Source organism: Canis aureus, chromosome 4 (genome assembly GCF_053574225.1).
Source record: "Canis aureus isolate CA01 chromosome 4, VMU_Caureus_v.1.0, whole genome shotgun sequence".
NCBI classification, from domain to species: Eukaryota; Metazoa; Chordata; class Mammalia; order Carnivora; family Canidae; genus Canis; species Canis aureus.
This window is the reverse complement of record NC_135614.1, coordinates 77,077,235-77,093,622: the sequence shown is the minus strand read 5'-3', so window position 1 is coordinate 77,093,622 and position 16,388 is coordinate 77,077,235. Positions and strand designations below refer to the sequence as shown.

General features: G+C 45.3%; 1 protein-coding gene across 2 annotated transcripts in view; it reads right to left on the bottom strand.

Annotated features, from left to right (window-relative positions):
• Positions 1-1,551: 1,551 nt before the first annotated feature.
• Positions 1,552-16,388, bottom strand: part of MTMR12 (myotubularin related protein 12) — a 73,010-nt gene continuing 58,173 nt past the window's right edge. The window contains exons 11-17 of one of the 2 annotated variants that reach the window (XM_077896338.1): positions 15,969-16,047; positions 14,472-14,542; positions 11,631-11,803; positions 9,045-9,212; positions 7,520-7,681; positions 6,523-6,621; positions 1,552-4,472 (exon numbers count right to left, since the gene is read on the bottom strand). In XM_077896338.1, coding sequence (XP_077752464.1) covers positions 3,903-4,472; positions 6,523-6,621; positions 7,520-7,681; positions 9,045-9,212; positions 11,631-11,803; positions 14,472-14,542; positions 15,969-16,047 — 1,322 coding nt within the window. In that variant the 3' untranslated portion in view covers positions 1,552-3,902. The remainder of the gene's footprint in view (positions 4,473-6,522; positions 6,622-7,519; positions 7,682-9,044; positions 9,213-11,630; positions 11,804-14,471; positions 14,543-15,968; positions 16,048-16,388) is intronic. The other variant, XM_077896339.1, reaches the window with a different exon arrangement.

Genomic DNA, 16,388 nt, shown 5'->3' with positions numbered 1-16,388 from the left:
TCTCTCCGGCCCCAAGGCTGGCTTCATAAACGCTTGCTCGAGAGCCCCAGGGGGGCATAAGCACCCCAAGCACAGCCCAGGAGACTTTTCTACTGAGCAACTTTGGCCACAACCACAGGAGAGGCTTGGAAAACAGGCCAGAGTCCAGGCGCCCTCTGCCCCCAAGTCCCCTGTCGGCGCAGGTGACAGGAAGGCACAGGAGCCAGGAATGTTCCCGACAGGAGCCCCTGCCCCATCCTGTTTCACATCACATGGAATATGGCTAACTCGACCCGCCCAAGTCTCCCGCACTGCCCTCGCCTGGAAACCAAAGAACAAGCAAAAATCAGGAGACTGCCAAGTCCCCCGAAGTCCAGAGCTGCTGAAGAACCCTGCTCATCAGTAGGGTCCTAACTACGACTTGAATTAATAGTCATCGAAGAACCACAGGAAGAAGGTGGTAGCGATGGGGGCTTATTAAGTTGCAGGGATGCCTCAGAGCTGGCGTGGTGACCAGGAGGGGCCTGGGAGCCGAGAGGGGCCGTCTCTCGTCCCTCCAAGGGGCCGGGCAAGGAAGCGAACTCTCCCCACACACCAAGTGACAGGTCTCCATCTAGCCAGTGGCAAACCAGAGGATCCGAAAAATCCCCGGGGGCACACACCACCCTGTCCTGCCAGGGGCCTCTCCTCTCTGCAGGGAGAAACAGAGCCTCTGCTCTTCCGCCGCCCCGTAAGGGAACTCAGATCTCTTTCAGCAAGAACACAGACTTCTCGAATTACATTCGCCCTCAGAAGCAGAGGCGGTAATATTTAACTTCACGTATTTAGAAAGCCCTTTTCCTTTATTTGCCCTATTTTTATTGTTCATCGTAGTATTTAATTGCCACCTGAAATTTCACCTTTTTTTTTAAAAATATTTTATTTATTTATTCATGAGAGACACACGGAGAGAGAGGCAGAGGCAGAGGGAGAAGCAGGCTCCATGCAGGGAGCCTGACGTGGGACTTGATCCCAGGTCCCCAGGATCCTGCTCTGGGCTAAGGCGGCGCTAAACCACTGAGCCACCCGGGCTGCCCTCATCTTATTTTTTTATAGTAAACTCTACCCCCACTGTGGGACTCCAACTCAGCCCCCCAAGATCAAGAGTTGCATGCTCTGGGGCCTCTGAGTGGCTCAGTGGTTGATCATCTGCCTTCAGCTCAGGGCATGATCCCGGGGTCCTGGAATTAAGTCCTGCTCAGGCTCCTGCAGGGAGCCTGCTTCTCCCTCTGCCTATGTCTCTGCCTCTCTCTCTCTGTCTCTCATGAATAAATAAGTAATCTTCCAAAAAAAAAAAAAAGAAGAAGAAGAAAAAGAAAAAGAGAGAAAGAGAAAGAGAAAAAGAAAAAGAAAAAGAAAAAGTTGTATGCTCTGACTGAGCCAGGCAGGAGCCCCTAAAATTTTAAATATTTATTAGGTTGTTGGTTTCCTACCACCAACCAACCAATCAACTCAACCCAACACACACACACACACACACACACTGAATGAACAAAATTATCCTACGTTATATAAACCACATTGAAAGCAGTATTGCTTGTAAATTGTGCTTTAATTTCTGCAATCAGATATGATGCAGTGAAATATAAGTATAAACTTTCATTGTACATTGGAAAATAAAAAGCACATTTATACAGATAAAGCCCAACAGCTTATTCCCTTAAAAAAAAAAAAAGGTTTTGAATGTTTTTAAAGCTAATTCATCTTCAGTGTAAAAACTTGGAGGTATAAACAAACTCAAGATATTATATACAGTAAATTAATGTACATTTCCAAACTTGCACAGTGCAGCATTTTAAACAAAGTAAAGGTCTCATTTCAGCTTTTACTGTTAAGCATAATCCATATCTCAATCTTGAATATAAATGTCACAATATATAAACCCACTGAGAATTCTGTACACAAATACAAGTTTATAGAAATCTGATTTCAAATATAAATACATAAATTGTCATGACCTCACATGTTACAACAGCTTATTTTTCTATTGTAATTAAAAAAAAATCATAGAAAAATATTTCAATGCACATTCAACTGCTATGACAAGGGCCATGACCTTGTGCCTTTGAACCATACTTTGTGGAGTGTAAAGCATCACACCGGGCATTTTTGGAATGAAAACTGCTAAGGTTCTAAGATTGAAGAGGCTACTGTATAAATATTCACGTTATAATATGGTAACAAAAATAGTTAGCTCCATAGTGTATCAGGGAGGCAGTGGGGCAGAGAAGTGGAGGCTAGTGCTAGTTTAGGAAGGCCCACAGAGCGCATGTTAAGGTAGCTAATGAACTAATGTATTTTAAAAATCCCTACTGCAAGCCTAACACTGAACTCACTAGTGAGACGCTTAAGGCAACAAGACCGGACATGTGTTTGGCCCCCAATGCCCGAGTCCTGCCCTCTCCTCAACCTCTGTCATTTTAATAGACCAACCTGGCTCATGTGTCAACACAAATGGGGAGAAGAGTAAAGCAATTTCTTCTACATACAAAAAGACGATTCAGTGCAAACTGAGAAATTTCTTTGTCAATAGTTTGAAAATTTCTTATTGCCCTCAAGCAACTGAACTTTTTCTAAACATGTAACATTCAAATTGGGATCTATACTGGAGAGCAAATGTATATAAAAGGCAAACATTCAATTTGAGACATTCCAACATTAGCTTCCCCCTTTCCTTTTGTGGGATTTAACAAGGGTTCCACTGAGAGAAAAAAACAACTCGTCCTTAAAAGTGTACTTTCCTGCATTTAAAAATATATATATACCATTTAGACAGCAGATCCAAGGTGACCAGGCATAGTCAAGTTTCTTCTATGGCTTTTAAATCATTGAGGTACTAAGGAGAACCATCACTTCTGATATTTCTGCTTAATGGCTTCCCTCTGAAAGCCACGTTCTGAAGTGATCCTGCTCACGTATGTGCGGTTAGAGATTCGGGGAGACCGCGTGAGGGTTGATGCAGAGGGCTGCCGTCACAAATGTCCCCAAGCCTCGGCACACTGTTAGAAAAAGGCAAAGCACTTTCAAACATTAAAGAAGTTCCAGAAGAATGGAAGCTCCTTCGGGCAAAGGGATTCCCCCAGTTTCACCAACAGATTTAGCAGCAAGATCCTGGGACTCCGCACACCATGGCAGGGAGCATGGGGGGACGGCAGCGAGGGGTCCGGAGTGGGCAGAGGGAGACCTGGAGCTGTCGGCACACAGAAAGGGCAGCGTGGTTGGTTGGCTAGCTCACCAGCCCCACACAAAGTGACACAGTCTATTCAGGGGGAGGGACGGCTGGAAATGTCAGGATGGGTAACATGAGTGGAATTTCCCCAGCTTTTCTCCGGCAAGAGGATAGAGAAAGGAAAAATGCTAGGGTTTAAATGAATGCCATACATCTGAATATCTCTACTTGAGTCTTTCAATTTGCCATACACACATCAGATAAAGCTGAACTTGCTCCGAAGTAAGATGGGTAGCAAGATACACACTGTTCCCAATGACTGGATAAATTATCTTGGCACAGAAAAGATCTGAAGAAAATATTGAGTCCAAGAATGTGAGACCAAAGCCCTTTCTAGTAGTAAACCAGCCACCGCCGGTTCTGTATAATATGCATCAGACAATGGCCACAGTTCGATTATGGGTCAAGTAATAATTCCTTTCAATTAATAATACTAGAGATCCGGTTTTAATTGCATAGTCTTTCAGGAGCATAAAAACATGAGAACCAGCTCTTTTCCTGAAGCTCCGGGTTTCCTGCTCCAGAGCCCTGGACAAATGCCTCCCTGCCTGCTGCAGTGGTAAGCTGCAGTGTGACCCACTCATCCAGAGAGCAAAGGGGTTCGATGCCTGTCCCAACCCTCAACGTCCCTCCTTCATGACCACTAAGTGGACAATCACACGTCTCCTAGATCCACAAATTCATCTTCTCGTTTGGCCAGATCATCTTCATCACCCAGAGCTTTCCAGCCACTGGTGGGAAGGACCGGTTTTGAGGAGTGTCGCTGCAGCAGAGCGAAAGGAAACAAAGAGGACAAGCGGGCCGAGCTCCTCAGCAACGAGGGGCCCTCTGCCGGGAGGGCCCCCTGGCTGTGGTGTCTCTCCTCGATCTTCTCTTGTAAGCGCTCTACCTCCTCCATCATTTCCAAGAGTTTGCTCATGGTGGCCACTCTACCACCACCCAGGATTTGGGCTTCCGGAATCCAACGCAGGTAGCGCTGGGCCCAGACTTTGATTTCTGGCCCCTCGATGTGAGGCAGCAGCAGTCCGTGGTAGTCGGTGGGCTTGCTGTGCCAGCTGTCATAGAACTCTCGAAAATTGTCTTGCAGCTCATCAGAAGAATTAATTAATTTGCTAATTCTCTTGCCCAGAAGGTTTTTAATTAAATGATCTGTTTCTTCCCTGAAAAATCCTCTTTTGGGAGATGATTTAGATTGAGTGAGTGGTAGAGACAGTTGTCGTTGATGCTTTGAGAGAACACACAAATAGAAATCTCTGGTTAGCCTGAGAGCAGTTACAAATCATACCTTTCAAAGGAAAAAAAAAAGGTGGGAGTGGGGGTGCATAATCCTGCTTTAACAAGAGTCACGAGAAATCAGAACTGCCATGTGAATGAAGAGTCATTAAAAAGCAGTAAATGGCTTGGCGGGCGGAGGGCGGGGGGCCTTGTTTATTCCATGATGCAAATGTTAGATGCACATTGTGTTTATAAACAAATGGGTGAAACCAGGCATAAAAGGAGCTGTGCATAAAGGTGAGCTGTGACAGGAAGAGAAGCTTTCTACTCCCTCCTCTCCGGGCAGGGGCACGCTAAGTACTCTTAAAGAACAAGCTTTAAAAAAAAAAAAAAAAAAAAGAACAAGCTTAACTCAAGATGGACCTCCAGTTTAGGGGGGTCTGAATGTGAGGCCTATTCATTTTTTGAAGAAAGCAAAATGTTTCTTCTTTGAGAAAGCTTTGAACACCTGGGAGGAAGAAGTGCTGACTACCTGCAGATCTTGTGGCTTCAATGAACCATGTTTGTAGGTTGTCAGGCATCCAGTGGGAGTTTAGGCTTATGTCACAGAGATTCTTTTGGACAAAGAGATAGGTGGGAGCAGAAGGAATCTGAGGAACTAAGTGGGCCAGATGTTCTCACCTGACAAGCTGCCCAGGGCAGAAAACGTGACAGCATTTACATTATTTCCCTCCTCAGTAATTCTACCTGTAGCCAAAGCAAGGTGTTCTAAACTGAGGAGCACCAGGAAGGGGCTGTGAAGATGGGTAAGGAGGTAAAAGGTTACAAGGACTCCTGGGGCCCAACGGAGAGGTCAGCAATGTGGGGAGACGCATTTCTACCCAGCTCTTTTGCTCCTGAGGTGTTCATTTGAAATAAGAACAGTCATGAGTTTTATGGGCAGGCTAGCCCTACAACTCTCTAATATATTCCTGCACTGGTTCTTCCTTGTAGAGGGGAAAAAAAAAAAAAAAAAGCATTCTTTGTTATGGAATATAGAGTAACAACAAAAATATAAAGAAGAAAAGGGAAACCACCCACAATGCCACAACTGAGAGCTGACCAGGACTTCTGCCTTTCAGGCTGTGGACAAGAGAGCTGAAGGCCAGGAGTCAGCAGCTCGGCCTCTCTCTTCCCCAGGGACCAAGGGGAATTAGTCTGGGCTGGGGACCGCGGAAGGCAGGTGGAAGCTAACAGCCGCTACATGTTTACCGCCTGCCACGTTCTGTGCTCAGCGCTTTACATGCATGGACTCGGCCAATTCTCGGAGTCGCTGTTACTGCCCCGTTTTACCAATGAGGAAACTAAGGGGCAGAGGTTAGGAATACACAAAGACCCAGCTAGAAAGTGCTGAAGGTCGTTTTACACACAATCAGTCTGGCTCCAGAGACTGGGCTCTTAACAGAATTTCAGTTGTCTTGGAAGCCCCTACCCTCAACCCCTATGCAAACGGTGGGTTCGAGAAGGGCAGGGTGGCAGTGGCATGCCTGGTCGAGGCTGAGGGTTGAGGTTGAGACTGCAAGCCCAAGCAGGCCCCACAGCATCGAACAGTAATTAAAAAGGAGTGCTTCATGCTGGTCAGCCACAGCCTCTTTAGTTTCTACAGAACTTCTCCAAGTCCGTTGGCCCACTAACAAGGGGCCCTAAGCTCGACACATGATGTCCTAACACAAAGGCTTCAAAGTTCCTTGTTGTCCCAGCCCCAGGTCTGCTGTAGCTAATACAACCTGAGATTCTCCACCACTTTGGCTCAAACCTCTTGCGCCAGTCAGCTCCTGGAGCCTAGGCCATCTGCTCCTGATTACGAGAAGGGACACTCAGAAAAACTGGATCTGAGCACAAAAATGAAATCCAGTCTTCCAAAGGGGAGCCTCAGTTTCCTCCCATGCAAAATAAGGGATTAGGCCTCTCTGTCTCTGAGGTTCCACACCTCTCCCGCCCAGCACAGTTCTGTAATCCTGAACAGGTGAGAAGTGTGCATGCAGCCACCAGGGGGCACAGCACACCGAAGAAAAACTGACCTCAGGCCAAGCTGTTCTGGGGCTCAGGACAGTTCTGGTCCAGCTGGCAGGCAAGAGACTAAACTGGGAAGGGAAACATCCACCCTGGCCCTGAGGACCCTTGAAAGAGTAAAGCAACAGTTCTAAGTTGTTCAGCAGCTGGCATCATCTGCAAATGCAGGGGTTGGCTCACCTGGCCGCCAAGCCTCTTTAGAATGGAGCACCCCCCACACCAGGACCGGCCAGACTCCCTGGACAGCAGGTGGGATCAGAAGTAGGGCAGTGGAGAAGACAGAGATACACACTGACTTGGGATTCACCACCGCTTTCCTTTGTGGCGTCTGGTGGGGGGGAAACTCTGGGCCAGGAGACAGAGCTAGGAGATGCCATGGAAATTGTTTATCCTTTAGGGACTTTGGGGTTTTCATACCTAGTACAATCAGTAATAAGTATATGAAGGGACATCCAAATAATGTGACACTTTGGGTTTATGGCACAGGTCAGCAAATGACAGCCCATGGCCAAATCAGGCCTGGTGCCTATTGCTGTGACTACTGGACACCACCGTGCCCATGTGCTTATGTGCCATCTGTGGCTGCTCCTGCGCCACATCAACCTGGGGCGGGGGGAATCATGCTAGACAGAGTATAGCTCTTAACAGAAAAAAACTGTAGCTGAATCTCATGAAGAAAGGTCTTGCTTTTGAAGACATGAGCCGGTACAGACAGAGCAAAACCCACAATCAATACTCCTTTTACCCTGCTAACCAGACTCAGGTAGTGGGTACACACCATCCGGTGCAGCACAACTGCCTTGGCAGTGACATCGTCAGGGACAATCGGCAGATGGCCATGTCTCAGCAGGGGAAAGGCTGATGTACTGAAAGCAAAGGGTTCTCACAGGCCCTGACAGTTGGCAGCCCATGAGTCCTGACTTTGAGACTGGTTGCGGAATCCATCTGTAACTTTTATCCTTACATACACGGGGATCTCTGGGCAGATAAAGGGGGTCACCTTACTTTGAAACGCATTCCTTTCCGTTGGCCTTTGTCCAGTTTTGGCTTTTCCACATAAAGAGGGTTTTTGAGCAACATCTGGGCTTTGGGTTCAAACTGTACAGACCAATCCCACACGGTGAGCAGATTCAAAGGCTTGCTCTGTGTATCCTGGTGTTCCCTACCCTGCCAAAACAAGCACAGGTCACGATGGCTTCCAGGGAAAGCTGAGGAAAGCGAACACAATGCTGAGGGACGGGCCCCAGAAGGGCACTCCTGACTGGAGACCAAACACTCATGGGTAACCTCATTTTTATTTTTTTTTATTTTTTTATTTTTTTAAATTTTTATTTATTTATGATAGTCTCACAGAGAGAGAGAGAGAGAGAGAGAGGCAGAGACACAGGCAGAGGGAGAAGCAGGCTCCATGCACCGGGAGCCCGATGTGGGATTCGATCCGGGTCTCCAGGATCGCGCCCTGGGCCAAAGGCAGGCGCCAAACCGCTGCGCCACCCAGGGATCCCACCGCTGCGCCACCCAGGGATCCCGGTCCCTCATTTTTAAAGGTTACGTATGGCTGTCAGTAGTTGTTCACTTAAGGTTCTGGGTAGGGAGAGAGGAAAGAAGGTCACATTACATTCCAGTGGGCCATGTGCCAGCCACTGATAGGCACTTTCACGACAACCTTGTGAGGTCACTATTTCTCATATTTTAGACTCGAGGAAACTGAGGCTCAGAAAACTGAATTAAACTGCCTAAGATCTTGATGCTGGTGGGCGATAGGCTGGGATTTGGAACTGGGGCTGTGTGACCAGAGGTCCAGGTTCTGGGCCCCTTCACTGAGGAATTTGCTCCAAAGGGCCAGCTGAAGCAAACCTGGAGGCTGGCAGCATTAAGCTTGGTTAGAAAGTAAAACTCCCAGGAGCAAGGCCTCAAGAGCAGCTAAAGGAGCTTCAGATGGCAAGCAAAAGTCTAGCTTCCCTGCTCTGCCTGTCTCTATTCTCTTCAGAGGAACTCCAGGCATCAGGTAAATGGAAGAGAAGCCTGGCCATCTTTACAAAGAACAACTTTTAATTTTCCATAATTCCCCAGCTCCAATACTTGCTCCCAGCTCCAATATTTGCTGTGTGGCCTTGGGTCAGTTTCTCATCCTCTCAGTGCCTCAGCTCCTCAGGGATAAGCATGTAGACCTCACAGGGGGCTCTGAGAATGATCAAAACCCAGGAAGCACTCAAAACAAGGCCCAGTATGTACTTAGTGTTCTAGAAATACATTTATCATCCAAACTACTGCAACTACTTGTGAGCCAGGGCTTCTTTAATACACAGGTTCCGAGGGGCGTCTGGGTGGCTCAGTCGGTTAAGCGTCTGCCTTTGGCTCTGGTCATAATCTTAGGGTCCTGGGATCAAGCTCTGTGTTGGACTCCCTGCTCAGTGGGGTATCTGCTTCACCCTCTGCCCCACCCCCACTTTGTGCGCACATTCTCTGTCAAATAAATAAACAAAATCTTTTAAAAAAAAATACACAGGTTCCTAAGAGGGACTCTTACCATGTTAATATCTTTTTGATGAGGCGAATTGAAGAAGAAGGTGCTAAAAATAGGTAAGTATAGACTATCTGACAAAACAGTCAAGTAAGTCTCCGTGAAATCAAATGCTGGGGGATGCTGGTGCACCAGCTGCCACACACAATCTAAGAACAGCAGGAACACGGGAACCTATGTGAAAACAAGATACATATTATTGAGTAGGCACTAAAAGTCCAGGGCCAGCTATCCCAAGGGGCAGCCATCTCAACAGTCGTACAATAACCATCTCTGAGCACTACCTTCTCTGGGAAACAGAGTAGACTCCACCCCAGTCAAAGCAATGGATATGCTCAACTGAAGTCACATGCCTGTAGATTAGTATCAGTATTTGGCAGTATTGATCTGTGTAAAAGATATTTCAAAGATGAAGTATGTAAAATCTCACTATCGATTAAGCACTGACAGATGAACACTTGCAACTGATTTTGATGATAGGGAACACTCGAACCCCAGTTAAGTGAAACTGTTACCTCCCCACCAAAAGAGTTCCATTCTTCTCATTTGTAGATTACCAAAAAACTGTACTCAAAATATTTTGTCAATATTCCTTTTTCCACCCCCACCACTGATGGTGCAGAAGAAAGGATGAGAAACAAGGCAGAAGCAGCAAAAGTGAGTTTCTAAGCTTTTTTCACAAGTGTACAGATTTTTTTTTTTGGCACAGATGTTTTTAACTGATAGCCTCGTTTATTAGCTAGCCAGAGGTGAGTCTGTAATGGTAGAGATAGTTTTCTAGGGTGCTTTGTTATTCACAAAGTATTTATCCTTCTGAGTCGCCAGTGATCCTATCAGTGGGTAAGACAAGCCAAGTCACAGCCTCTCCCTTATGGAGGCTGCTGAGACCTCATGCAGCTAAGAGAGACAGGAGTTGGGAATCCAGTTTATGAATCAAATCCAGGGCTGTACCAATCATATCACAAAGCAGACCACCGAATTTTCCTTTAAAACTCCAATATGGTGTCAACTAAAGTATAAAAATACAATTTAAAAAATTTAAGAGACTGGGGCACCTGAGTGGCATAGTCAGTTAAGCAACTGACTTAGTTTCGGCTCATTTCATAGTTTCATGGTTCGTGGGATCAAGACCCACGTGAGGCTCCCTGCTCAGTGCAGTCTGCTTGGGATGAGCACTCTTTCTCTCTCTGCGCCCCCACCCAAATAAATCTTTAAAAATATACTTAAAAATTTTTTAATGAAAATAAGTTTTAAAAATTTAAGAAATGAAATAAAAGTGGTCACATATTAGAAGAAAAAAGAAAAATCAACAACTCCAACATGTTGATGTTGAGATGCTAAGAAATGTTTATATAACAACTTTCACCCCTCATTTTTTGGCTCAATGAAGCATTTAAACAGAGTGGAAAATATCTGAACCTTATTGTAGAATCAGGAAAATGGGCTCGGAAAGTTTGGACAACTTCTCCAAAAGCTGGGTGAAAGTAGATCAGACTGGATGGGCTCTTGGACTTACATCCCCCTGGACGTGGTACCTGTCAGTGCTCACTTTCTCGAGATACCCAAAACCTACTCTTCTCGACAAAGTATCTGCTCTCTCTGCCCATCATGTTATTTGAGTCCCACTAACCTTGCCAAGTTCCTCAGAAAGGCAAAGTCCATTCCAAGACTGAAAATCGTGATTTCCCTTTAGCCTGATGGGACACAGATGAGCAGAGACCAGGCCTGAAAGAAACCTCAAGGCCTAGCTAGAGAAGCTGGGGTCTTCCAGGAACACACCAAGACGTGGAGGGCAGGAGCCATGGGTTCTCCATTCCCATAGCATGCTACGCCAGGCTGTTCCCCACCGCAAGCAATGTTTATTATCTAGAGTAAGAGCACCAGGAGTCCTGCTTCTAGAATACGGGAACTTCGCAGGTGACTTAATTAAAGAAAGTTCACCTGTTTTCATTTTCCCTTCCACAGTCATTAATAATGCGGCCAAAGGAGTTTGCACAGCTGCAGCTGAGGTAAGTACACCACAATCTGGGAAGTCTAAGGGGCCTAAACAATAGCGCTAACTTTCCGATGCCTAGAATTCAGGGTCCGGGCGTGGAGCAATTCACATGGCCAGAAGCAGAAGAGTGGTGTACACAGTGGACACACACCGCCAAGGAGGTCCTGGTAACGGATGGCATTAACTAACCCCATGCTTTAGTCTAAAAAGATTTATGTACTAGCATATATTTTCTGTAAGAAACTTGTATACTGGATATTCATTTTTTTTTTTGCAAAGCCTAATTTAACAGAAACTGTGGGAGTCTCTCTGAATTCATTTTTAAGGTTTATAAATCAATGTTATTCCCACCATGAAATAAATATCCACCCTTGGTGTACACAATTTAGAAGAGAGGGATCTGAATATGCTTACTAACCTCCCTTTCCTTGGGGGAAGGGTTTCAATACTGCTTAAAGAATTCAGAATCCTCAGAGAGTAAGGGGAACACAGCCTCCCTAACACGCCCATAGGCGCACACTCTGCAAGCAGTAACCCTCCATGTGAAGGTGAGTATTAAGTAAGAGACCAGGCACTTCTGTGAGGTGGACACTCACCTCCTCTTTGTCACTTTGACGGAGGTGGTTGCAGCGATCCAGGAAACAGTGGCCGCCCATGATCCACTCCTTCTGGACGAGGCTCTGGAAACCAACCCTGGTTCTGCAGTGGGGGTCCATCATCACTTGTACCAGAGAGGAAATGAGGCAGCAGAGGTCTGAAGCATTCTCCTCTGGGAGGGGCCCCAGCGCCAGCAGAGAGAGGCAGGAGAGCATGACATTACTAAAAGCTGCAAAGAGCACTTGCACCCGGCAGCCCTGGTGGCCCAGCGGTTTAGCGCTGCCTTCAGCCCAGGGCCTGATCCTGGAGACCAGGGATCGAGTCCCACATCAGGCTCCCTACACGGAGCCTGCTTCTCCTCCCTCTGCCTGTCTCTCTCTCTCTGTCATGAATAAATAAAATCTTTTTTTTTTTTTTTTTTTTTTAAAGAGCACTCATACCCGCACAATTAAGAGCAGGGCTCCCCAAACCAAAGTCTGCCCACTACTGGCAGGTAAGCCCTACTTCCCTGGAGGCAAGGGCCAGAGGGAAACAAGGCAGTGTTTTCAGCCTGAGAGACAAACCGCTCTGGCCAGACTCATACAGGTTCCGGCAAACTCTGGCACTAAGCATGTATCTGCTAACAGAATAAATAAAATGCGGCCTGCCAAATCCCCGGTCAGCACGGGGCATCCTGGGGTGCCACACAATGAGAGCAGAACAATCCACATGATGGGGGGTCTTCTGGGCCTCACAGACCAGCTCAACCTCTTCCAGCTGCTGTGTCAAAGCAGAAGTCCTCACCGGACCCACTGTTCCAAGACGCAGCTGCTTCTCAGACTCGGCTCAGAGCTCCTTTCTGCCATTCCCGATTTCTCCATTGCCTCTACTCTGGAGGAAATTTAAGATCTCTGGATCCCTAATTCCCACCTCCACAATTCTCTCTGCTTCGGGCTGAGAGCACAGAGGTGCCTGCTGCCCTTTGTGTCACCCGGAGGAGAAACACCTTTGGGTCCACCTCCATGCACCCACCCCTGAGCACACCGTACAAAAACCTGGATGACAAAAATTCTGCTCACACACTTGCTTCATGTGCATTCATGACTCACAGCAAATGAAAGCATACTACCATCCATGAACCTGCCTTAGAATTTTCAGATCCTAAAAGGTAGGGTCTACACCCCCATGGTTTCCTCTTTACAAAAAGAAGTACAACTCAAGTTGCTATTTAAAAATGTCCATGAGGATGACGGTGCTAGTAGCAGTGCACTTAGAGAAACTTGAAAATGAGGTAGTAAGTAGGTAAGGTGTTTCCACTGTGAAAACTCTTTCATTCTGACCCTGTAACTGTGAGGCACGGTTTACAATCCAGGCTTATGCTTGTGCTTCTCTTTATCTTCTAAACGACAAGTCTAAATTAAGGGAACATGTGGATTTAAAAGAACCAGAGTTTGGTCTATGGGGTGCTACTGGTTTTTGAAACAAGTTTCATTTTTAAGTGGATCTTCCTTCTTGCATCTGAAGCATATAAATAGTACGTCATTAGTAACAGGAAGAGGGGCTAGAAAATGAGATTTCAGATGAGACAACTTAGTCATCCATCTGGGAGTGAGTGACTTCTCATACCTTAGCCAAAGATTCAGATTTCGTTTTATGGAACTCTCAGTGGTTCAGTCTGGCCCTGGGTACTTCTGCTCTCAGACTCCAATCTCTATCCTTCCTCCTTTGCACCAGTTACTCAGTACTCTGTTCTGCCACTGGTGGGTAGGTATTTTTCAATTATGTGCTCAGGTCAACTCTCTCATTAGGCTGTAAACTTCTAGATGGCAGAATTATAGAACTCTGCACACGGCAGGTGCTCAATAAATGTCTTAAAATTGAAGTCACTAAGCCAGTTTCAGGTGGAACAGAAGCCCCGCCCCAGGCAGACTCATTTTCCAACCTGCCCACAGAGGCTAAATTTCAGCAGTCACGGAGTGCATCAGAGCAAGGCAAAAGCCTGAGGGGATCTACTGAATTGGAAGTGCAGTTTATAAGGAGCTGAAAATATTCTAAACAGCAAATATAATATTCTAGTGCAGATCTAACCAATTCCAGCCAGAGGCTTTAAATAAAAGCAGTTTGGGGACACCTGGGTGGCTCAGCAGTTGAGCATCTGCCTTTTGCTCAGGGCGTGATCCCGGAGTCCTGGGATCGAGTCCCACATTGGGCTCCCTGCATGGAGCTTGCTTCTCCCTCTGCCTGTGTCTCTGCGTCTTTCTCTCTCTCTCTCTCTGAGTCTCTCATGAATAAATAAATAAAATCTTTAAAAATAAATAAATACACAAATAAATAAATAAAAGCAGTTTATACCTATTTTTACACATTCTGAATGTTTATGCCCTGTCAGCATGTTAAGCATGTTAATTAAGCCCACTGAGGAAAAGGAATTCATGACCCACAGTTTCAAGGGCAACTGCACAAGGTTGTCAAACACAAAGGTATATATAAAAATAACAGTTAAACCAGCCACAGGTTACTTTATAGAAAAGGAATTATCAAAAGATTTTAACTTCAACCAAGTTAATATAAAACAAAACCCAAAGCATTGGAAATGTGAGCTTTGGTGAAGATACCAAACAATTCCTTCTTGGGCTGCAAACAGATCTGCCAAGTTCTAAATGAAGTATTTATTTTTAAACCATAACACTGACCTCAAACACAAAGGATTCCAAGGTCAGGATAGAAAAGAATGGGAGGGATTTCTACACAAGCTCACTCCTTTTATTAGACAATTCCAATTCCATAAAGCTGTGAGTACAGAAATTGAGTCTTGAGTGAAGGAAAATGAAAACCACTCTTTGTTGCTTTAAATATATTACCTAAAAGAAGAACGTTCATGTTTTGTGCTTCTAGACATTCTGCAATCTCTATTGCTTTTTTCAGGCAACGTCTAAATTAGAAAGAGACAAGAAAAGGGGTGTTAGTTCCTGATGGTTCCTCATGGAAACGATGAGAAGTTTAGAGACAGAAAACTGAAGACTAAGGGACACAATCTCATTGGTTTTTCCACTTGAAATCCTCCAGACAGAAAAGAAGCAAATTACCATTTACACTATTCAGATATTCAAGACACTTCATTTGCTAATTAGAAACTGAAAATTTTCAGAAGGAAATCCCAAAATTGATGTTAAAATGTTCCCAGGTGACTTCTCAACTACAAACTCTTATTGAGAACTCACGCCTAAGTTTGGCCCGCGAGTCCTAGTAAGACCCGCCAATGCCCACATCGGAAATTGTGCCCCAGACCACATCATTTAATTCAAGGTCACTTCCAAACATGTCAGTGTGGCTGATAAGATCCAATATGCCCAGAAATCTCTTTTGTCTCTCTCTCTCTCCACACTATTCCTTTAACAGCTTTGATTTTTCTTGACTTATAACTAGGGGCTTCACATACGCTGTTGTCTGCCTGCAGCAGGGGTGCCTTCGTAGCGACTCTTCATTTGGTTAGAGATGCTCAACCTTCTCTACCTACCCCACATAATGAAGTGTTCTTTTCTGTATGACATTTATCACCGTTTACAATAATACATTCAAATTACAGGACAAAAAACAAAAACAAAAACACCAATTATGGGACATGCACCAGGCTCTTCAACAGGTATTTGTTATGTTTGGAGGGCTGAGACTCCTTTTCACACATCTTATTGGCAGAACAGAGAGAGAGATTCCAGGCCAGGTCAAGGGAAGAATTCTTCTCTTTCCTCAAAAGAATCCTAGGGTTGGAGCTATTCTCACACCCCTGGTCACCATTCTGTTCTGTGCTTCCCTTCACCCTCTCTACTACTTAACAGCAACAGAGGGGAGCTATTCAAAATATGCAGTAGGGAAGGGAATGTAATTCTGTCTCCAGGAATCTCAATCTAATTCCCAAACCCAAAATGACTAATTGAGATTAATCATGAAATTATGAGAAAAATGATATTATTTTTTTTCAACAGGTAATATACACGAGACACATAATTCAGAAAGGTATTCAGTAAAAAATCAACATCCCTCCCCCTGGCAGTCCTGGTTCCTGCCTGGAGGCCAGGCCAGCTGCTTCGGTTAGGATCCTGGGTTGCCTTGCCCCCTCCTCTGCAGTCTTTCCATGCCTCAGGTAGAGCCTACAGAGATCTCTTAGTGAGCAGTAGTATGTCCAAAAATTCAGATCAAATGAGCACAGAACACATAACATGTAAAATCCAGCTGAGCCCTGAATAGAACATATGATCTAAGAACCATTAACTGTGAAATATAAATTAATTGTCAATTTGCTTCACTACTTTGAATCAGAGAACCATAAAATTCATGAGCAAAAGAATAGCTTAAAATACCTGATTATATCAAGCCAACTGCTATTTTCCAACAGAGAAAACCATTTTATATCTGTGTCCCAAAATTCCGTACTATTATCTGAAAAAAAAAAAAAAAAGAGTAAGAAGTTAGGTCACTGTTCCCTGACACATCTGCCACGCAAAATCCATGCTACCCAAGCCTGCTGTTCAGTCAGTCTCAGACCTGGACTGTAGAATCCAAGCACAGATCTCCGCTTTTAAGAAAAGGACATTTCCAGACTTCGGCTGAAATGGTGTTTGAACTCTATGCCCCAGGAAGGAGGTAGCAGTCAAAAATGGATTTTTTGGATATCTACTGCTCAAATAAAAAGTACCCCACAGTATGTCTATAAAGTCACAGTTTACCTTAGAACTCAACAGGGAGAGTAACATGTTTTAGGCAGAAAATAGTGCCCTATA